General features: G+C 55.3%; 1 protein-coding gene across 2 annotated transcripts; it reads right to left on the bottom strand.

Moving 5' to 3' along the window:
- Positions 1–8,795: 8,795 nt before the first annotated feature.
- On the bottom strand, positions 8,796–18,584 carry BCL3 (BCL3 transcription coactivator). 2 transcript variants are annotated; one of them, XM_032839088.1, is made up of 9 exons: positions 18,182–18,584; positions 16,266–16,419; positions 11,600–11,708; positions 11,177–11,381; positions 10,996–11,084; positions 10,702–10,779; positions 9,899–10,070; positions 9,559–9,672; positions 8,796–9,411 (listed from the first exon to the last, which is right to left on the bottom strand). In XM_032839088.1, exons 1-9 carry the CDS (start codon positions 18,435–18,437, stop codon positions 9,224–9,226), a joined length of 1,365 nt encoding a protein of 454 aa, XP_032694979.1. In that variant the 5' UTR covers positions 18,438–18,584; the 3' UTR covers positions 8,796–9,223. The 2 variants fall into 2 exon arrangements, with proteins under 2 accessions (XP_032694979.1, XP_032694978.1); XM_032839087.1 differs by having other exon boundaries at positions 9,559–9,676; positions 9,903–10,070; positions 18,182–18,577.
- Positions 18,585–22,797: the final 4,213 nt, after the last annotated feature.

Here is a 22,797-nt window from a genome sequence, read left to right as displayed (position 1 = left end):
TAAGAAACTCCAAGAGACTTGTTCCAGAATGTTAATTGCAGTCTTGTCGGAAATGGTGTCGGAAACGGAGAAAACTGGAAACAAGGTAAGGCCATCACCAGCAGGAGGGATGAATAAATTGCGGTATACTCTCACAAAGGCTTCCCACGCAGCAGTTCAAATGAATGAATTGGACACACATGCCAATAGTGTGAGTCCTGAAAACACCATGATGAGTGTACTAGGTTGAATAGTGTGCCCCAGCCCCAAATTCAAGTCCTCTAGAACCTTATTTAGAAATACAATGTGATGCGGCGCCTGGGTGGCTCAGCGGGTTAAGCCTCTGCCTTCGGCTCAGGTCATGATCCCAGGGTCCTGGGATCGAGCCGCATCGGGCTCTCTACTCAGCGGGGAACCTGCTTCCCTTCCTCTCTCTGCCTGCCTCTCTGCCTGCTTGTGATCTCTGTCAAATAAATAAATAAATCTTTAAAAAAAAAATACAATGTGACCTTATCTAGAAGTGGAGTTCTTGAAGATGTCACTAAGTTAAGATGAGTTCATACTATTAGAGTGGGTCACAAACCCAGTATGATTGGAAATTTGGATACGGACACAGGTACATACATGGAAGAAAGCCACATGGTGTCAGAGGCAGAGATCAGAGCCAAGGAATGTCAAGAATTGCTGGCAAACACCAGAAGCTAGGAAGAGACAAGGAAGGATCCTCCTCTCGAGCCTTCAGAGAGAGTGTAGCCTTGCCAACACCTGGGTTTTGGGTCCTTCCAAGAATGGGGAGAAAATAAATTTCTGTTGCTTTAAGCCACTCAGTTTGTGGTCCTTAGTTACAGCAGCCCTAGGAAACTAATATAATGAGTAATGATAATAATTTAAAAAAAAAGGTGCAGAAGGATTACAGGGCAATGTCATTTATATCAGGTTTGAAAAACTGCAGAGCCAATGCCATAGATTATATGGGGATGCATCTGGATGTGATCATAGTATGAGAACATGGGAGGGGGGCACCTGGGTGGCTCAGTGGTTAAAGCCTCTGCCTTTGGCTCAGGTCATGATCTCAGGGTCCTGGGATCCAGTCTTGCATCGGGCTCTTTGCTCAGCAGGGAGCCTGCTTCCTCCTCTCTGCCTGTCTCTCTGCCTACTTATGACTTCTGTCAAATAAAGAAATAAAACCTTTAAAAAACAAAACAAAACACGGGAGGTCATGCTGAACATCACTTGCAGGACGTGGCAAAGGGAAAGGGAGGGACTCCAAGAAGGATGATGTCATTAATACCTTAATTGGAAAAATGTGGATCAAATAGGGCACCATGGCTAAGAGTTCCTCTAGCCGTGTAGTGGATCCAAAAGCAGTGAATGATAGGAAAAGATCCGCAACATTGTTATCAGTCAGATGAAAATCAGAATGACAATGAGCTACCACTTCACACCTGCGAGGATAGCTGTAATGGAAAAGACAGATAATAAGCACTGGGGAGGCTGCGGAGGAATTGGAACTGCTGGTGGGAATGTGAACGGTGCAGCTGCTTTGGAAAACGATTTGGCAGCTCCTCAAAGTAGGGGAAATAAAGAGAGTTTATCTATGGCAAAATAGAGTTAGTGTTTGACCCAGCAATTTCATTCCTATGCGGATATATTCCAGAGAACTGAAAACATGCATCCACACAATTATTTGTGGAAATAACCTAAACGTCCATCAGCTGGTGAGTAAATGAAAAGCAGTGTACCCGGACAATGGAAGATTGTTCAACCATTAAAAGGAATGAATGCCACGAGGTAGATGAATTTGGAAAACATTAAGCTAGGAGTGCCTGGGTGGCTCAGTCTGCTAAGTATCAGACTCTTGATCTCACTCACATCTTGATTCCAGAGTCCCGAGTTCAAGCAGCATTGGGCTCCATGCTGGATGTGGAGGCTACTTAAAAAAAAAAAAAAAAAAATTAAGGGGCTCCTGGATGGCTCAGTGGGTTAAAGCCTCTGCCTTCAGCTCAGGTCATGATCTCAGGTTCCTGGAATCCAGCCCGACATTGGGCTCTCTGCTTAGCAGGGAGCCTGCTTCCCTTCCTCTCTCTCTGCCTGCCTCTCTGCCTACTTGTGATCTCTGTCTGTCAATAAATAGATAAAATCTTAAAAAAATTAAAACACCCAGACTCCCCTGTATGATCAGATTTATATAGTGTTTGGAATAGGCAAATCTATGCAGACAGAAAGTATGTTAAGGATTGCCTGAGCTGAAGGGGGTTGGGGAGAAGTAGGGAGTGGCTACCAAATGGGTATGGGGTTTGTTTTTAGGGTGAAGACATGGTTTTAAATTCATTTTAATGATGATTGCACAGCCCTTTGAATTTACTAAAACCACTGAATTGCACACTTCAAATAGTTGAATTGTATGGTGTATACATTGTATCTCAATAAAGCTGTTTTCAGATTTTTATTTTATTTATTTATGTAAAAATTTTTAAAGATTTTATTTATTTATTTGACAGAGAGACACAGAGAGAGGGAGCACAAGCAGGGGAAGTGAGAGAGGGAGAAGCAGGCTTCCTGCTGAACAGGGAGTCCGATGTGGGGCTCGATCCCAGGACGCTGGGATCATGACCTGCGCCAAAGGCAGACGCTTAACAACTGAGCCACCCAGGAGCCCCTATATTTTTATTTTTTAAAAATTTTGTAAAAAATAAAGCTGTTCTTTAAAAAGTGGAGGCTAGACCCCCCCACGATAGCCACAAGAGGGCGCTCCAAGTACAGACTCGCCTTCGGGTACAAGCTTCTCAGACCACGCCCCCCAATTCTGGCCACGCCTCTGGGCTCTGGCCACGCCCCAAGGTTCAGGCGGTGGCCTGCCCCTGTTCCCAGCCAGGCCTCTGAGTTTGGCCACACCCCTTAGCCACGCCCTAAGGCCCCGGTCCCGCCCCAAGGCAGCGTCTGCCATAGCGAATTCACCCTCCCAATTCCCCAAACTCTGACCACAGATACGTGCACAGGCTTAGATACTGGTAGAAACACAGAGCCTCAAACCCCCCTTTCGAGCCCTGACTTTTTAATTCTCATTTTTTCTCTACGGAAATCATTTTAGGCTTACAGGAAAGTAGGGGCGCCTGGGTGACTCAGTCGTTAAGCGTCTGCCTTCGGCTCAGGTCATGATTCTAGCTAGGGTCCTGGGATCGAGCCCCGAATCTGGCTCCCTGCTCAGCAGGAGGCCTGCTTCTCTCTCTACCATTCCCCCTGCTTGTGTTCCCTCTCTCGCTGTGTTTCTCTCTGTCAAATAAAGAAATTAAAAAAAATAATAAAGATAAACTTACAGGAAAGTAGCAACGCTAGGACAAAGACTTCTTGTGTGCCCTTCACCCGGATTCACCAGTGCAGCCTAGACTGGCTGCACCAGTTGTCCCCAAACTATTCCTTCAGAGCAAAACCGTTTTTTCCAGTCCAGTGTCCAAACCGAGGTCATAAGTTGTATTCGGTTTCCTGTCTTCTTGATGCCTCCAATCTGGTACAATGCCTTGGGCTTTCTTTGTGTTCCATGAAGTCCACATTTTTGAACAGGCCAGGCCAGATCTTTTGTTCCCCTGGGTTTGAGTTTGTCTAATACTTCGTTTCTGGTGGCGGGAATGTTCTAGAAGAGATGCTGTGTCCGTCGGTGGGGGTGGGGGGTACAGACCAGGACTGCATCTCAGAAGGCACAGGGTGTTTGTTGGTCATTCCATGACTGGTGACGGGTTCCATCCCTTGGCTATGGTGGATCCTGGAACCCTGGACTCCTGAGGCTCACTAAGTCATTTTTTCACCCTCTCCAGGACTCAATTTCCCTTTCTGTAAAATGGATGTTTGGCTTCCATGAGGGTCTGCAAACATACCTAGCCAGCAGATGTGTTCAGCTTCCTGTGCATGCCCTTAAAATTTGTTTTTTGGGAATGGCACTGGCATTTAAGATTTGGCAGATTTCTCGCACGCACCTGGAAGAGACAGTCTCTGACTGTCTGGATTTACCCATGGTGGTGATAACAAGTGAAACTTGCAGCAGGGGCTGGGGCCCCCGAGAAATGCGTTTGAAAATGTGGCTTTGGCTTGAGAATGTCAGGACTGTCAGAGACGAGGAGAGCTGTCTTCATGGTAGTGGTTGAGGGAGGGATGTGTCCTTCATTCTGTGAGATCTGGGGGGCTGGAGACCCTGCTTATGGACACCCTCCCCATTTCTAAGAGTCTGTCCTTCTGCAGAGGATGAGGGGGATGGGTGTGTAAGAGGGATGGGTGTATAAGGACACGCGCCCAGTCCCAAGGTCAGGAGGCTGAGAGGGGATTTCCAAGTGTGGAGAAGCCAGATCCTTTGTTTTAGAGAAGTGACTTACCAAGGTCAGGGCTGGGTTCAGCTCTTGAACCCAGGGATAGTTTCTCACACACAAAGACCCACAGCTTGCACTCAAAGGACAAGGAGATTCCCAACACACACACTCCAGGCTGATAATGGGCCAGGCCCTGTGCTAAGCACTGGGCACCCACACCCTTATTAAATCCTCATCAGCTCCGGGCATCTGGGTGGCTCAGTTGGTTGGGTATCCAGCTCTTGATTTCAGCTCAGGTTATGCTCTCAGGGTCCTGAGACTGAGCCCCACGTCGCACTCCCTGCTCAGTGGGGAATCTGCTTCTCCCTCTCCCTCCACTCTTTCTCTCTTAAAAAAAAAAAAAATCCTCAACTCATCCATCTTGAGCAGCCTGTGTTAATCCCATTTGCCAACAAGGAAGCTGAGGCTCAGGATGGTAAACTCATTTCACCCAGGGTCACATAGCCGTTTGATAGCAGAGCCCCAGTGTGACAGATAATGCTTGTCCCTCAATTATACTTCTCCCCTCTTCTTTTTAAACAGAACCTCAGAATTTTAGTTGGGTATATGCTGCCCAGATAAAAATGACATTTCCTGGTCTCCCTTAGGATAGGAGTGGCCATATGTCTAAATTCTAGGCAAAAGAATGTGATATGTGTAACTTCTTGATTGTGGTTTAAAGGGCAGGGGTGTACACCTGACTTTCTTTTTTCTTCTCAGTGGTTGAACTGTGGATGTGATGGTGGGTGCTGGAGCAGCCATCTTGGACCATGGGGTACATATGTCAGGTGAAGGCAGCCAAGCAGCAAAGTAGGAGTCTGGATCTCTGACTTTCGCAAGCTACTATTTTAGCCCTGGGTACATTAACTGGACCCCTACATGAGAGAAAAATAGACTTCCACCTTATTTAAGCCACTCTGTTTTTTAGTTTTTGTTAGAACAGCTGAATAAAAAGTCTAGGTAATATACATATCTAGGCTAGGTCTCCATTACCTCATTTTTCCATCAAGACAAATAGGTCCCATCCTCTTTCCTCCCACTGGCTTGCCACCTTCAAAACCAATTCCCAGATGATAACCACAGCAATTCCTGTTTATCAAGTTCTTTCTCAGCACCATGCTGTTATAAGCACTGTACAAATTCATTGGTGTTTAATTCTCACAACAGGGCACCTGGGCTGCTCACTGGGTAAAGCATCTGTCTTCTGCTCAGATTTTAAAATCTTAAAAAAAAAAAAAATTCTCTTGACAAACTGGCAGGGTGGACCCATTATTATGCCTCCTTTCCACAGATGAGGAAACGGGCTCAGGGCTGTGATGTCGCTGGGGGTCACACAGCCAGGAAATGGAAGGGCAGGACTCAAACTCAGGTCTGACTCTCAGGCCTATACTCTCAATGACACATGCGCTTTTTATCCTTTCCGGTAGCAATGTGTGCATGAGCACATGCCTGGTGTGCACAGTTAAAATAAAAGATGCACGACTTTCCTGCCGGCAAGAGGGCCCCGTGATCATGAGCATGGGCTTTCGAGGCGCAGACCTGGGCTTGGACGGGAAGTTTGCTCTCTTGGGCTCTCAGTTTTCTCATCTGGAATATGGGTGCTGTCATGGGCAATAAATGACTACTAATATTTACACTCCTCTTTTTTTCAAGGTTGTATTTATTTATTTGACAGAGAGAGCAAGCATGGGCAGGGGAGAGGGGCAGAGGGAGAGGGAGAAGCAGCCTCCCACCTGAACAGGGAGCCTGATGTAGGGCACAATCCCAGGACCCCGGGATCATAACCCTTAACTGACTGAGCCACCCAGGTACCCCTACGTTTCTTTTCATACCCTCAAACGGTCACATACGGTGACATAGGACCAGATGCAGCCACGGAGAATCATGGATGCCATGACGCGGGGGGTATGGGTGAGGGTGGGGGTATCCCATTCACTCGGCCATCACTTCTCAAGGGTCTGCTCTGTGCCAGGCGATGTGCTGGCTGCTGTGGTTGGGGGTGGGGGCACAGGGAAGGAGGCCCAGCGCTGCCCTCCCAGAGCTCATGGCCTGCTGGAGAGACGGTCATCCTGCGTGGTCTTACACGGGTAGGGGGATTATCACAGGGGAAGTTCTCACACACAGCTGTTTGCATGGGGGGGAGGCTCAACATTCTCTCTGTAGGGGGTTGAGTGGTGGGTCCCTTTCCCCATAAAAATATGGCCCTATCCTAACTCCTGGAACTTGTGAACGTGACCTTATTTGGGGAAGAAGGTGTTTGCAGGTACAATTAAGGGAAGGATCTTGAGATGAGATCATCTTGGATTATCTAGGTGTGCCCTAAATCCGCTGACATGTGTCCTTCCAGGAGATGGAAGAGGAGACACAGACATGCAGAGGAGAGGCCACAAGAAGACGGAGGCAGGGAACCAAGGGAGGCAGTCACAGCCCTGCAGCGCCGGGGCCAGGAGCCGCTGGAAGGGGAATGGGGCCTTTGGAGAGAGCACTGCCCTGCCGACCACTTGATTTCAGACCCCTGGCTTCTAGAACTACAAGAGGATAACTTTCCTTTGTTTTATACCCCCTGGGTTGTGGCCATTTGTGGCAGCAGCCCTTAGGAAACCAATGGATCCTCTAAGGTCAGGCCCCGGCAGGGACACTGTGGCCCAGAAGTGGGTTCAGAAACAGCGGCACGTGATCACAAACACACCCCAAGACATATAGCCAGGTAAGTCAGGGGGTAACCAACATTGTCTCCCAGAAAGACATTAAGGCGACTGGCCCCAAAGATACAATGTGTCATGGAGTGGTGGCAGCAGACAAGTCATAGTGGCCAAGATAGATGAAGAGCCAGAGGTTCAGTGAGGCCCCCATTAAAAAAAAAAAGAGAGCATCACTCAGAAGCACTCACCAATAGAATGGGACTACCGTTGCCAGCTTCTCCCACAGGACACCCTTTTCATCAAGGTTGGGGGCAGTGGGGACCAACGTGGGTTCGAGTCCTTCCTTGGGGGTTCCAGCTTGTCCTTGGTCTCCCCCACCATCCATTCATCTTCCTTCCCCAATGCTCAGATCCCCGTAGCAAGTCTCTTACCCTATACCCGCCTCCTAGTAATGTTGCTTCTCATATTGAAGCCTGGGGTGGGCTGAAGAAAGGCTCCCGGCAATACCGATGTTCGAATCCCTGAAATCGGTGGAAGTGACTCTAAATGGCAGAAGGGCCTTTGCACATGATGAAATTAAGCCTCTTGAGAGGAGGAGAGAAACTTGGATTCTTTGGGTGGGTCCAGTATAATCGCAGGGTAATCCGGGTAGGAATGGAGTAGAGGGGCACCTGGGTGTTTCATGGGGTTGAGCGTCTGATTCTTGAATTTGGCTCAGGTCATGATCCCAGGGTCGTGAGACTGAGCCCCGTGTCTGGCTCTGTGCTCAGCAGAGAGTCCCGCTTGAGATTCTCTCCTTCTCTCTGCCCCTCCTCCCATGTGCTCTGCCAAATAAGTAAAATCTTTAAAAAAACAAAGAAGAGGGGTGCCTGGGTGGCTCAGTGGGTTAAAGCCTCTGCCTTCGGCTCAGGTCGTGATCCCACGGTCCTGGGATAGAGCCCCACATTGGGCTCTGCTCAGTGGGGAGCCTGCTTCCTCCTCTCTCTCTGTCTGCCTCTCTGCCTACCTGTGATCTCTGTCTGTCAAATAAATAAATAAAATCTTAAAAAAAAAAAAAAAACTGAAGAAATGCAGATGGAAGCAAGAGGTCCAAGTGATAGCAGGGACCATGAGACAAGGCAGGCAAGCACCTCTAGAGGCTGGAAAAGGAAAGGGGACAGATCGTCCCCTAGAGCTTCTGGAAGGACCAGCCCTGCTGACACCTTGACATTGGGCCAGTGAAACTGATTTTGGACTTATGACCTCTAGAACTGTAAGGGAATCTATCCGTTGTTTTAAGCTGCTAAATGGGGTGCTTTGGGACAGGGGGGACAGGGGTGACAGGAGATGAAGGCAAACCCTGAGTGACCTAGAAGTGACACACCCACAGAGTCAAAACCCAAACCTCGTATGTCAGGGGGGCTCTGACATACAAAATGTGTCCCGCCAAGTGAGGCAGTCACATAACACCATCACAGGATGACCACAGGTTTCAACCCTGGGAACGCTCACCCAACTGCTGAGCACAAGGTCACATAACAGCTGTGACACCACAGGGACCCACAGACCTCAGAAACATACACATACACACACGCATGCAGACGGCCAGGGTCTCTATGGAATCCAAAAGGGTCCCCTGGAAAGATCTCAACACTGTGTCGTCCCCACAAATGATGGCACAGTGCCATGACACAAGGAACACATTAGGCATCCCAGAGTCACCCACACGTGTCATCCTCAGTGGGAGACTCACAAGGTCACTCCTGGAGGCAGCTGGAGAGGATGCCCAGCCCAGCTGTGCACGCACAAACACACTTCCTCCAGGCCTCCCCATGAAAGAGGCCGAGCCCAGCCAGGGTATGATACAAAAATAGTTTATTACAAAAGAAATCCAACCAAAATGCCTAATAATTTACATTTGTTATCAGTGCCTGGCTACAGCCCATCTCCCCTACTCATCCATCTTGGTGGAGTGGGGGGCGCGAGAGGAGTGACTATTCCCTGGTTCCAAACCAGTTCTGGGGGAGAAGGAATCTGGGTGGAATTCCAGACAGGGGACTGGTGCCTGAGAATAACAGGGGTGACAGTCCCGGGAGGGCCACACGGCGGGAGAGTATCTGCTCAGAAGAGGGGGCTTACGGGTAGATGCTTGTGCCTCTGTGCAAATCCTGGTCCTGGGGGGGGGGGGGAGGCAGAGTGAGGTCTTCACAGTTTCTAGGAGGGTTGGCCCCGCAGGGCAGGGAGGTACCCCCCGCATGAGTCTGAGATCTGCCCCCCCCATCCCTCTCAGCTGCCTCCTGGAGCTGGGGAGGGGGGCACCGGCCGGCCAGGGGCTCGGAGGACCCCAGCGAAGGGCAGGAAGCCAGGCGGAGATGAGGGAGGAAGGAAGAAACTGGGGGGAGCCATGGGGAATCCAGGTGGATCCTTGGGGGGAGACTGGGAAGGTGATGAGGAGGGTGACGCAGAAAGGAGACCTGTGGGAAGAAGAGAGGGGTGGGAGTCATGAGACACAGGATCAGACCCATCGGGGCGGGCGCTCTGGGGGCTGGGGGAAGGGCACAGGGGCCTGGAGAGGTCTGGGGGAGGGGCTGGCAGTTGGTGGCCGGGAGCTAGGTTCTCACCGTTAGAGCTGAGGAGGCTGCTGCTCTCAGGGGAGGTGGTGGCACTGCGCTCTGGCGAGGGCTCTGGCTGTGATGCCGGAGCAGGCCGGGTCGCCTTCCCCCTCAGGATGTCGACGACCTGCAGAAGGATGGAAAATGGGGTCAGCACCAGGTTCCTCCTGCCCACACTGCGCTTGCTCGCTCGGTTCTCTTCGTGCACGGAGTCGGCTCGTGTCTCCGCGTCCGCTGTCAGAGCTCGCTGGGACCCACAGGCCGCCCCCTCCCCCGCGCCACCGAGATGTCACATTCACGCGGGCCGGCCTCGGGCAACGTCCCCCCCCCCCCCCCCCAGCGCTCACACTCACCCGGCGGCTGCGCGCCACCATGAGCGGCGTGTCGTTGTGGCAGTTCTTGAGGCCGCTGTCGGCGCCGCTGCGGACCAGCGTGCGCACCAGCGGGAGGAGCCCGCGACCGGACGCCGAGTGCAGCGCCGAGCTGCCCGAGTACATCTGAGCGTTCACGTTGGCGCCGTGCTACGGGGCGGGAAGGACGGGTCAGGACCCCCACCGCGGGGCGGGAGGGGCGGTGGATAGGGCGGGGCCAGAGGAGGGGCGGGGCCGGGATGAGGTCCGAGCGAAGGGCGGGGGAGCGAGGCTGGGGGACGCAGGCAAAGATCTGGGCGGGACTAGGTCCGGGATGGGTGGCAGAAGGACGAAAGCCAGAACCCAAGGTGGCCCGGAGCGGGACTGAGCAGGCAGGGTGATCAACCCGGGCTAGACACCTGCGGATCCGCCCGCCGTCCCGGCCCGCCGAAGTAGGGGCGGAGCCAGAGAAAGGAAAGGTCCAGAGTCTAGGCGGGGCGGAAGGACAGCACGCGGAAAGGGCCAAAGCAGGAAGGCGGGGTGCGCAAGGCAGGCGTTGCGCCGGGCCGGCTCACTTTGGGGGCGGGGGAAAAAAGGGAGAAGGTCCCGGACAAAAGGGGGGGTGGGTGGTGAAGCACAGGGTTGACATAACGAGGCCTGGAAGGAAGGGACAGATCTGGAAGTGTAGCAAGAGCGGGAGCCAGAGCAGGAAAGCAGGGTCGGTGCCAGGGACAGGGGCGACTGCTGGGCCAGTGCTGGAGGGAAGGGTGGGCGAGAGGCCAGGGGCAGGGGCTGTACCCACCTGCAGCAGCAGCTGCACCATACTAAGGCTGTTGTTTTCCACTGCGTGGATGAGCGGGGAACGGCCGCTTTTAATGTCCTGCAGAAGGGAGGGAAGGTCTTTGAGCCTTTCTAAGCTCTGCCCAATCAGCCCGCCAATATCCCAGCTGCTTGGTCCAGCATCCCAATCGGGTCAGACACTGGAAGCCCCACCCCACCCACTAGCATGGTCTCCACGTAAGTCCCGCCCCCTTGGGGTCCCGCCCCGCCCCCCCAGCTCCTCTCGGCCCCACCCCCTTGACCCAGGCCCGCTCACCACCGCATCGATGTCCGCACCCCGCTCCAGCAAGAGCAGAACGGCTTCGGGGCACTCCATGTTCACGGCCACGTGCAGGGCGGTGAGCCCTGCGGTACAGGAAGACTCAGTTAACCTGGGTCTGGGGCTGGACCTCAAGTCTTGTCAGACAACCCCACCCGGCGCCGGGGTACGTGCTCACCATCGTAATTGCGGGCCTCCAGGTCCACAGTGCCCGGGGCTGCACTGTCCAGCAGGGCCCGCAAGCAGGTCGGGCTGCGGTGCTCACACGCCAGGTGGGCCGCCGTCTGGCCATGGCGGTCCAGTGCCATGGGACTGGCACCAGCCATCACTAGCAGCCGGACCACAGATGGCAATGTGGTGATCACAGCCAGGTGTAGCGGCGTCTGGGGGGCACAGAGACTGTGAGGGACCTGGGCCTTGCCCTGTCTCCCCGTCCTGACCGCCCACCCACCACAGCTCCAGTTTTACTCAGGGGACCAGAAATCTGGAGTCAGTCCTCCATCAGATTTAAGAGTCAGCACCCGACCGCCCCCAGCTCCTAGGACTCGGGAATCCAGACCCTCAAGCCTCTCTTCCATCAGATCCAGGCCCCCAGACTCACCTGCCGCAGGTTGTTGTAGATATCCAGCTCCCGGCCCCCATGCTGGAAGAGGCTGACCAGGCGGTGTACGGCTGCCAGGTTGCCCTGGACCACGGCGATGTGGAGTGGCCTGGGGTGGGGAAATCACAGGCGTTAGGGGCTGGTCACCTCTCACCGCCACACACTTTGCTAAGTCCAACACGCGCCGGCTACTTTGGAGTGGATACAGAATCCAACCACTCCTGAGCCTCACCCCCTTATCCCCGTCCAGCCACCATCGCCCTCCCTCCTGGACTGCTCCCTCCTCACTGGCCTCCCTGCTGCCTCCCACCTCTGCCCCACTGTCTTGCCGCCCACCTAGCAGCCAGAGAGACCCTTCGGCAACCTCAATCAGGTCAAGTCCCTCCCCTGCTCAGATCCCTCGGCATCAAGGCCAAACAAGCCCTCTGTGATCCTGCCTCCCCCTTTTCAATCCATTTGGCTTCTCCATCTGCTCCCTTCACCCTTCTTGGCTTCCTTGCTGTGCCTCAAACAGCACAAGCACACTTGCTTGCCTCCTAGAGCCTTTGCGCTGGCTGTTCCTCTGTCTGGAAGAGGCACTCCCACACCCACCCCCGCCCCATCCTCTGCACAACCTGCTCTCCTCATTTGGGCCTCTGCCCAAATGAAATGAAATGAAATGGTGTGGCCACGGCTCACGCCCCTTCCCCCCACCCTGCTTAATTTTCCTCCACATCATCACCTGACATTGTACAGTTTTACTTGTTTCCTGTCTGAATCTCCCCTTCTAGAATGTCAGCGCCACCCAGGGCCGGACGTTTTGTCTGCTTGGGTCTCTGCGCGGTGCCTAGGAGCGCAGCTGGGGCTGAGTAGGTGCCCCACAAGCATGCCCTGAATGAACGAACCCATCGCAGTGACCCCTGGCCATCCTTGAAGCTGGTGAGCGCGCTCCCCCCTTCTCTCCCTGCCCCTGCTGCTCATCTGTGACCTGAGTGCGACGTTCTCTCCAGCAGTTGGGATTGCAAGTCACGCTCAGCCTCCAACCCCTGAGCATTCACTTATTTGGAGGGATTTTTGCCCAAAGGGGAGGTGGGATATACTGGGACGGGGTCACTGCTCTGGACACCCAGGGCTGCACGACCCAGATCCTCCCCCCTCCTTCTGGACTGAAGGACTCACTCCGCCAGCTTCTGGGAAGCTTGTCGGCTCTCAGCTCTCTCTGGGAATTACCCTCCACTGAAAAGCACTGCTTGTCCGGGTCATGAGCCGGGGACAGCTGCCATCCCATGGCATCCAGCGGCTGGTCAGTGCTGGCACAGAGGGCCTAGCTTTTTGGCCCCATCTCTAAATGCCACTACAGCTGCTGCATTCCCTGGGGGGGGGGGTCAGCTAAGGCCCTGCTTCAACCCCCAGCAGTCCGATTTCTGCCTAATCCTGCTTCCCCCCCCCAACAGCCTTGCTCTGGAGAAGTTTCCCAATACACTCTGGGCTCCTGCCCACAGCTGCCAACCTGGAAGAGCCAGGGAAGTCTATGATGACTCTGTGTGTGTGTGTGTGTGTGTGTGTGTGTGTGTGTGTGTGTGTCTGGGGGCCGGGGAACGGCCACGTGAACACTGAGCTTACAGGGGTGACTGCATACACACGGGCTGCACAACGTTCTCCTGCACAACATCTCCATTTACTAGAGCAACGACTTTCTCATCCACCACTACTGCTTCCTAACCAGAGTCTTGCTAAGTAAAGCAGGTGAACAGCGGTCCTCCCCACCGTGGAACGTGCTTCCAGAATTCTCACGGTAAACCAGCTCCCTAAGTGCTTTGGTGGCGGGGGAGAGATCCTGCAGCAGCCTCACCCCCCCCGCCCCCCTCCCCCGCTCCCCTGGAGGCTTTGATTGAGGGCGTTAAGCAGGCCGGGGTGCAGACTGGCCTGTAGCCCTCCCTAGCTGTGGGAGCGCCAGAGCCAAGTCACGTGGCCCTCCGCTTTTCTCCCCCAGACGGCATCTCCCACAGAAGGCTCTGCGGGTGAAATGGGGAACCTGGAGATCCTGATCCGTGAAAGCCAAATTTACAAGGAAAATGTTGGAGGGGCCGGACCTGGGCCGGAGGAGGGGGTGGGGGTGGGGAGGGGCCCGGAGAACGGCTCCTTCCCTCCCTCCATCTCCCAGGAAGCTCGGCCTGGGTCCCTCTTGGGGCGGTCGGGGTTAAGTGAGGGCAGAGAGAGCGAATGATTTCAGAGAAACCGTCCAGGCCTGAGTTCCCATAAACGCGCGGGCTGCAGGGGGTGGGGCGGGGCTGGAGGAAGTGGGGACGGGAGGGGCGGCCCAGCCCTCGGACTTCCAGTAACAGGTCTGCTGGGCGGGGCTCCGCTTCCTGCTCCCGGGGGAGGGAAGCCTCCCGCCGGGGATCTACCCCGGCCACCCCCGGCACCCCCACTTCCATCCTCGCGTGGGGTGGAGGAGGGAGGCCAACCAAAGAGACCCAAGCTTCCCCGGGTGGGAAGAACCCCAAGTTTTCCAGCTTAGGGGATCCTCTGGAACTCCACCCTTCAGGTCTCAGACTCCAGCTGGCTCCTTATCCCCCATATCCTGGCATCCACCCGTGAGATCTCTTAGGGTCCGGTTATACGGTGCCCCAACTCTTGGCGGATACCAACTTCCCCAGTCCCTGTGAGTTACAAACCCCCAAGCTGTTCTGTACCCCGTTCCTTAACTTCCCCAGGGGTCAAGGAATACAGTACCCGGACCTCTTGCTCTCTGGGACTCGGAACACCTCCCCTCTCTCTTGGAGGGAGACCCAGATCTCCAGCTTTCCGGTGCTGTACCGAATACAGTATCCGGACCTGCTGAGGGTCCAGATGCCCCGAGATTCTTGCTCTCTTGAGTCCCTAGAAGTCCAGGCTCCCAACTAAGCTTTGCTGCTTTGGGGACCCAGACTTAGCCTGTCCCCCTCCCCCACTCCCAGGCTAGCCAGCTGTCCATTCCGGTAAAGTCTTGGCCCCAGCGGAAGGGGTTAAGGTTAGACTGAATGCCGAGAGGGGGAGGCTGCGAGTGAGTGACGGCTGCTGACGTGGGGGAGGCAGAGCAGCTGGGCTGCGGTCAAGTTCTGCGGGAAGGGATTTCCCCCAACAGGCAGCTGAGGCTGAAGTGTTTGCTTTGGAGGGAAGGGGGGGGGAGGGGAAGGGGGGGGGGGGGCGCAGGATTTGAGATTGGTGTGCCAAGGTCGCCTTCTGCGCCCCGTGTTCACAGGCTGCAAACAAATCATCTCCGGATGATTTTTTTTGCAGATACAAAATCTATTTCGTTGATGACCCCAGAGGTACCCAGAGTGGGAGGAACTAGTTTTATTCAGCCTTTTAGATAGCTCAGACACTTTCTCCTGCTTGGACCCACAGAATGGCCCAGAAGCACCTAGGGAGGTCTGTGAGAACAACCACTACCCCCCATCCCCTGTGTGGAGGACCTACTGTGTGCCTGGCCGTTCTGTGTTCTCTGCTCCTGTACATCGTTGCACTGAATCCTAATTTTGATAGGTCCCGTATGAGCCCCGATTTCCAGAAAGGGGTGCTGAGGCTCCAGGATGTGAAGTCACAAAGTTGGCCAGTGATGGAGGACCCCCTGCACACCCCTTTCTGCAGCAGTGAGCTTGTCCTTTCCATCCCTATCAATTCCCAGGTAGGCAGTTTATAGAAGCCATTCCTTGTCTGCCTCACACACTTTCACACACTGATGGTTCTTGTTTTTAAGGGGCGGGGGGGGGGGGGGGGGGGGGGGGGGGGGGGAAAATGGCAGAGAGGGGTGAAAAAGCGGCCAGCTGGAATTCAAACCTGGGTTGATAAAATAATAATGGGCACGGTCAAGGGTGTTGAGCGCTTACTGTGTGCCAGGCCACAGCAGACCCTTCCCCTGCAGGGGTTTTCAGCAGCCTCAAGGGCATGTTCTCCAAACTGCAGGCGATCTATGGCATTTGTGAAATCAGTTTACAGAGACCGTCAACTTAATTGACTGACCTCTATGACCATGAAACAGCGGAACAGACTAGAAGAGAAAATACAGAGTAGATTCCATCTAGGAAGGTGACTCTTGTTCTGGGCAATTTTTATTTCACGCTTCTGTGTGTGGACGTGTGCTGGGTATAACGTAAAGTAATGATGACAATAGTATTAAATAATACTTATGAGCACTTATAACTTAGCAGGCTCAGTGCTAAGAGCTTAACATGTGTAATTCACGTAACAAATCAATTGCTTAAAGATCTTTCGCATGTCTGGATTTCTTTAAAAATAATTTTTGGGTATCACTGGGTATATTTTATTATTTTATTTTTAAAAAGCGATCCCTATATCCAACGTGGAGCTTGAACTCACAGCCCCGAGATCAAGAACTTGTATGCTCTACCAACTGAGCCCGCCAGGCACCGCTCTGGTCTGGATTCTGATAAACATTTTGAAGCCCCCTGCTTCAGAAACAGTCCTGGGTGGTAAGGGCTCTCAGAGTCCCCATTTTCCAAAAGAGGATACTGAGGTGCAGAGCGGGGGAGTGGGGGGACCTTACTCCAAGTCACAGCCAGCAGTGGAGACAGGACTCTAACTCAGCTGAGGAACTCGAAAGCCCAAGCTGAGTGTCCCTGTGTTGTGGTGGGTGAGGTGGGGGGAGGGCTGGATCCCCCATTTATGGGGGTGCTTTACTCACGTGTCTCCGTCCTCATCTGCACGGGTGGCCACGGCGATGTCAGCCGACAAGGGGTGTTCCATGGAGCATACCATGGGGTACAGGGGTGTAGGCAGGTTCAGGAGAGGAAAGAGTGAGCCCATAGTCGGGGTGGGGTATATGGGCAGTAAAGGTCCTGGACAGAGAAAGGACGTGGGTGAGGCCAAACCCGCAGACCCCCGACCCACCCCTACATCCAGGCCTTCACACCTGCTGTGTCACCTACTCCTTTTTCTAGGTCCCTTTTTCATTTCATACTGGGCCCCAAATGTCCAAGACAGACTGGTCTTCCACATCCTTCTGCGCTCAGGTGGCTTCCTCACTTCACTATCTCCCCCTAAGCCCTGGTCACTGTCTTTGTCACTTATCTCTTCACTAGTCTGACTCCCCATGCCCTACTAGGCAGAATCCCTTAAGGACAGGACTGAACCCCATCATCACCCATCAGGGGGACCCCAGGGCCCGTTTGCTGAGTAAATTTGTGACTGAAGAAGGTTAGGAATGGCTGAAGCACTGGGTGTAGGGTGTGGGGTGACTGTGTAGAGAGTTGGGGAGAAAGGTGGGTCAGAAGGAGAGAGGAGGGGAGTCAGACACCAGACACCATGGCAGCAGTCAAAGTCATTTCCACCCATCACACAGATGGGGAAAACTGAGGCCAGGGTTCTCATCCAGGGAACGGGAAAGGGAAGGGGGCAGTGGCAGGCTTCCTGATGCACACCCTGAGGCTTTCTAACTGCTATATTCTGATGGGGTGGAAGGTGCAGACACTGGGCCAAAGTCTGGAAGCACTAGGCGTGGGCTCTCTGCAGCTTTGGGGTCACTCAGGGGTGGGTGATGTGGGCACAGCTGTGGAAGGGGATCCCCCTCCCTTGAGACAGAATGGGGAGAAGGGTGCTTGGCCTTCTGTCATCTCCTGACTCTTGAGGGCCCCCATCTGTGCACCCCCAAGTTTGCAGGTCCTCGTATCTCTAGTACCAGGCCTTCGTGCCCTGTAGCCTTTTGCCTGAACACCCCCAAATTCTTCATCCTGGCCCTAAATCCTTCAGTCCCAGAATTCCCTCGTCCTGTCCCTGGTTCCTAGAACCCTCAACTCCAAGCCTTGACTTTGTGACCACCTGACTTCCTGACCTCAGATGACACCTTGAGCCTGTGTTATGACCATACATAACTGGGTGCCCAGAACCCCAGATCTCTGTCCTGCTGGATCCTCAGGACCCCCAATGCCTGGGTCTGTTTCCTTGGATCCCTGTGATCCCAGATACTGGGGTGCTTAAAACTCCAACTCTGTTCTCCTGATCCCCACTGTTCCCTGATATCCTGATTCCTGAGATTCTGATCTGCTGGCTGACATCCCTAGTATGTCCTCTTAGAACCCCAGTTGTTGCTTCCCTAACTCCCTTTGACACCATATATCTGAATGCCAAGAACCCCAATTTCTTGGGCCCGACTGCCAAGCACTGAGTCCTCATAATCCTAGATATCTGGGTTCTAAAAAGCTTGTAACTGTGTTCTTGGGACTACAGGCTCTGCCCTTTAGACTTCTGGAGACTTTCATATCTGTACCGCTAGGCACTGTACCCTGGGTCTGCATATCTGTGGCTCTCAGACTTTGGGCTCTGTCCCTCAGGGCCCCCTGGCACCCAGCGTCCTGGGACCCCCATATCTGCGTCCCAAGGCACTGCTCCCGGATGTTCCCATAACTGTGTCCCTAGGACCTCAGGCTCTGCCCCCTCCCAGCTCCTCAGGAATCCCATATCTGTGTCCTTGGGATTCCTTTCCCCCAGCTTCTGGGCTCCCTGGGAGCCCCTATATTTGCGTCCTGAACTCTGTTCCCTGGCTTTGGTGACCCTATGCCCTGTCTGACCCCCACCTGGCCAGGATCCTTGGGAGCCACTCACCCTGGTAGTAAAGCGCCTCTGGTCGGGCCAGTCCGTGGGGGGCCGCGGGGACCGCCGGGGAGTCGGAGCTGCCGCCTAGGGGATCCGGGGGGACCACGGGGCCCGTGGCACCGCGGGGGGCGGCGGGTTCCGGGGAGGGTGCGCGCAGCGGGCGCTTGCGGAGCGGCAGCGCTGCGCCGGGGGGCCCGGCGGCCTTGGGCCGGGTGCGCAGGTCCACGGGCCCCTCGTCCATGGCCCCCGCGGGGCATCTGGGCATGGGGCCGCCGGAGACGGCGGCCAAGCAGGCGGCCGGAGCGCGGCTCTGCTCGGCGGCACGGGAGGGTGGCTGCGCCGGGCGCCGGGACTTCCCCTGCCGCCGGCTGAACTGAAGGGACTTTTGTCGGCTGGGGCGGTGCCGGTCGCCCGCCTCCCCGCCCCCGGCCCCCCCGGGGCCACCCGTCCGCCCCAGGGGTTTCCTGGACCCGCCGCCGCTCCGGTCGCCTCGCGGTGCTGCTCGCCGAGCGTCCCGCCTGCGCCGCGCCCCGCGCCCGCCCCCTTCCGACCCCGCGGCGCCCCCGACGGCTGGGCCCGGGCGGGGGGCGGGGGTGTGAGGGACAGGAGGCGGGGTCAGGCGGTGGGGGTCCCCACCCCTGCGGCTGCGGGCCTCTCTGAGTCGCTGCCTTAGTGTTTAGGTGTTTCTGGCTATTTGTCTCCCTCTCTGTGACTCTGTCTCTGACTCCCGTTTGGATGGGTGTCTTCCTGGGTCTCGGTCTGTCTCTCTCTCCTTGTATCTCTGTGTCTCTCTCTGGTCTCCCTGCCTCTGTCTCTCTTGTGTCTGTGTCTTTCACTATCCTTCTTTTCTCGAGTGGCTGTCTGCCCTCAGCCTCTCCCCTAGGGTGGGATTCCAGGAGGCCCTGGGCTCACTAGGGCGCGGGTTCGAGTCCCGACTCCCACTTCCTCGCCGGGTGACCTTGACCAGGCACTTCCCTTCTGAGCGGTTTCCTCCTTTGCGGGAGGAGAAAAGACGCACCCAGGTCAGGGACTTCTCTCGGCAGGCGCCCAGGCGCTATCTCTCTGCCTGCTCTCTCGCCATCTCTGCCTCCTCCAGGTGTCCCCCACAGTGGATCTGAACTTCACCGGGGGTGGGGTACGGTGGGGAAGTGCACAGAGAAACACTGAATGTGCCTCCCTCTGAGGGATCCCTGCACCCAGCCCGAGCTTCTGGGCGAAGAGATCGTGAGAGACGAAGGGAAAGAGAGACAGAGAGATAGCAAGAGAAGCGGAGACCCAAGACCAGAGTCAGGGCGACCACAGCCCGGGCCGGGGTGGGGGTAGGGGTGGGGATGGCCGTCTGGCTACCCCTTCTCTCCCACTTTCCCTTCCCCTCCGGGTGGGGTTGGTGGGTGGGGAACAGGCCGGGCGGGTTGGGGGCATGACTCAGAGGCAGGCTGGAGCTGGTGGGCGGGGAGGGGCAGAGGCGGGCCTTTTCCGGGTCCCCGCCCCTACCGCCCTTCTCTCCGCCCCGGGGCGGAACCCTAGCGGCGCGGGGCTTTCCCGGATTTCCCTTGAGGCGGGGCGGTCGCTGGGGTTGCGTCCGGGTCAATGAGTTACGGGAGGCCAAGGGAGAGGCTTTGGGGACGTGGGGAGGGGGGATCAGAGGAATGGGGGCTGCACCCCGGATCTGTCCAGGAGGCACGCAGGTCCCCCTGGTTGTCTTTGTGTCTCCCCCGTCTCTGCGACTCAGTCCCTCCATTCATCCCTGGCCTCTCTCTCCCCGTCTCCGGCCCCGCCCCCTAGCTCTTTTTGTCTCCCAATCTCTGCGTGTCTGTCTCCCTAGCAGCGTATCTCTGGGACCCTGAAAGTCGGCGTGGGGCCCCGGTCCCCAGGAAAGGACTTTGCCCAGGACTCCAGCTCCACCCCGGTGGATCTTTAACCAGGGATGTGAGGAGCAGCTGTTGGCAGAGAGAGGCCTCACCCCTTCCCCCTTCTCTCCTTTCTGCATCTTTCTGTGTACCCCCCCACTCCTCCTTAGCCCCTGTAATGGGGAAACATCTGGGGGCAAGGCCTGGACCCAAATCCCACCTCCACCTCTTGTTCCCTGTGGGAACTCAGACGAGTCCTTTGTCTCCAGACTCAGTTTGGTCTTCCGGCAAATGGGGCCAATGTCATCCCTTGCCTCCCCATGTTGGGGTCGCTTCAAGTGAAGGAATTAGGTTGGACAGTTTCGGGGCTGCTGTTCCCATCTACTCAGACCTCGCCTGTGGGGACTCTCAGATGGCAGACAGGTCCTGCACCGAGCACCGCCCTGCTGCACAAAAGGGGAAGCTGAGCCTCAGAGGGGTGGGGCTTGTCAAGGTGGTGACCCTAAGCGGTAGGGTTGGAAGGACACCCAACTTCCTCCTACTCCCTGTCTCCCTGTAGCAGGTAGAACAGTGGCTTTGGGCCTAGGCAGGACTGGTGCGGGTGGTGTCTGCACTTGGCCCAGAGAGGGGTTGGAAGAGCTGAGAGAGAGTGCTGGGGGTTCTTAGACTGAGGATGGATGAGGGACAAAAGTCTAAGGGAGGAGGCTCTAAAGGAAAAGAAAGGTCTGAGAGAAGTAAATGGTCTAAGGGAGGGGGAGAAGGGAGAGAGAAAAGGTCTGAAGGAGGAAGTGAAGGGCTGAGAGAGAGGAGGAATGTCTGAGGGAGGAGGGTCTGAGAGAGGAGAAGGAGGTCTGAAGGAGGGAGCACTGTCTGAGAAAGTGTGAGAAGGACCAAGTGAGGAGAGCAGCTCTGAGGGAGGAGGAGAGAGTTGGTGCTGGTATGTGTGTGTGTGTGTGGGGGGGGGAGTTCTGAGGGAAGAGGAGACTTGAGTGTGAAGACCTGAGGGTCTGAGGATGGAAAGCATGGTCTGAGGGAGGAGGAGCATTTTGAAGAAGGAGCCTCCCTGGGAGCAGAGGGAAGAGAGGCGAGCTTGGGACCAAGCAGGGACTGAGGCAAGGGAACAGAAGGGAGGCCTGGAATCAGCCCCACCCCGCAGCTGTTTAATTTCCCAGAATCTTCTATGGCTCAGGAAAGTCCCAGCTCCCACAACCCTCCAGTGTCGGGAATGGAGGATGCGGAACCAGGATGACTGCCCCCTCCTTTCCCCCCTGGCTCCCTGTGCCCCAGGCGGGGAGAACTAGGGTCTCCCCTCTCTGGGCTTGAGCTCTGGAGGCCCCCTGCTGGCAGGGGCAGCCCCTGGAAGAGTCCCAGGAGCTTCCCAGAGAGAGCTCGGAAGTCCTACAGCGTGTCTAACCACTTTCCCTCATGCAGGCCGCCCTTTGCATCTGTCCCAATCTTTCCCAGCTTCCTACTGCTTCTTCCTTTCTCCTCCCCACCACCCCACATCCTTCTGGGGAAGGAAGGCCCAAGGCTGTACCTGTTCAAGGCCCAGCTGTGGGCCTGGGGCAGCATTCTAGCTCTTGGGGGCTTTCTGGAAGGGAGGATGGTACTTGTCAGACCCTAGGTTCCCATGGGCTTAATTCCTGGGCCCTTTTCTGCCCCAGTTTTTGCTCCCAGCTGAGGCCTGGCTGCAAGTCCTGTGTTCTGTCCTCATTAGCTGCGAGACATCCACGCATTTGCTTAATGAACCTCATGGAACCTCAGCTTCCTCATTCACAGAACAGACTGGATCAGGAAACTGATGCTTCCACGCCTCAGGGCCTGATGCATAGGAAGGACTGAATGCCATGGGCTGCAATTATTATTATTAGTCTTATTATAGCCATAGGAACAATGATCATTATTATTATTATCAGTTAATCACAGAGTCTCAACAGCAGGACCCGTTTCATTGAGGAAATTAGGATTTCCCCATGCTAGGCTTGGAGACACGCGTTTGAGGCCCGGCTCTGCCGTGTGTTCGCTGTGTGACCTTGGATAGGTGGCTTTCCCTCTCTGTGCCTTCATGGTCGCTTTATAGCTCGGGTAATAAGAGCTCCTGCTTCACAGGATTGCTGCTGAGCTGACTGAGACCAGGTGTGCAGAAGGAATGAAGGAATGCGTGATGTCTGTTCTTGCCCTTCCTTATCACCCCTCTCCATCCAGAGGTGAGACAAGACCGGCCCATTCACTCTGGGCTGAGCTCCCACTATGAACTGGCCCATTCAATCCTCTTGCCATCTCGTGAGGAAATTCAACAAAAAGCCCCATTTTACAGAGAAAGAAGCAAACACCAAGGAGGGAAGTCACTGCCCTAGGGTCATATGGCAAGGGTCATTGGAGTGGAGGGAGGATGGAGATTTTCTGCCAGGTCTCTGTGTCCCCAGCACCCTGATGGCTGCACCTGCTGACCTGGGAGGGGCAGCCGGCCCCTGGAGACCGGTTAGAGACCTCTCCTCTCTAATTCCAGACCCTTCCCTAGGTGGGAAGGATGTAGAAGGGGAAACTCAGACACAAAAAGGCAAAGCTGTGGTCAGAGATTTGCCGGGGTTATGTTCTGTCTGCAGGCTCCTCTCCTGCCTCCAGGCACAGGGAGGGAAGGAGTGAAGGAGGTTGAGCTGATGGAGGCAAGGTCGCCTTGCAGCAGGAAGGTACAGATTCCAATTTAAGAGAGGCCTGGGGAGAGCAAGCAAAATTACAGGCAGAGGAAAACAGACGTGAGGCAGGAGCTGGTGG

This window comes from Lontra canadensis, unplaced genomic scaffold, assembly GCF_010015895.1.
Source record: "Lontra canadensis isolate GAN:19392208 unplaced genomic scaffold, GSC_riverotter_1.0 scaffold107, whole genome shotgun sequence".
Lineage (NCBI taxonomy): Eukaryota > Metazoa > Chordata > Mammalia > Carnivora > Mustelidae > Lontra > Lontra canadensis.
Note: the sequence above shows the minus strand (reverse complement) of the source record. Positions and strands in the feature narration are given on the sequence as shown.

Coding starts and splice junctions, on each gene's coding strand:
- BCL3 (XM_032839088.1), bottom strand. CDS start 18,437: ATGCCCAGATGCCCCGCGGGGGCCATGGACGAGGGGCCCGTGGACCTG. Junction 10,071..10,701: donor TGGTGCAGCTGCTGCTGCAG/GTGGGTACAGCC, acceptor CCCGCCCCGTAG/CACGGCGCCAACGTGAACGC. Junction 9,673..9,898: donor GGCGCGCAGCCGCCGGGTGA/GTGTGAGCGCTG, acceptor TTCTGCAGGTCG/TCGACATCCTGAGGGGGAAG.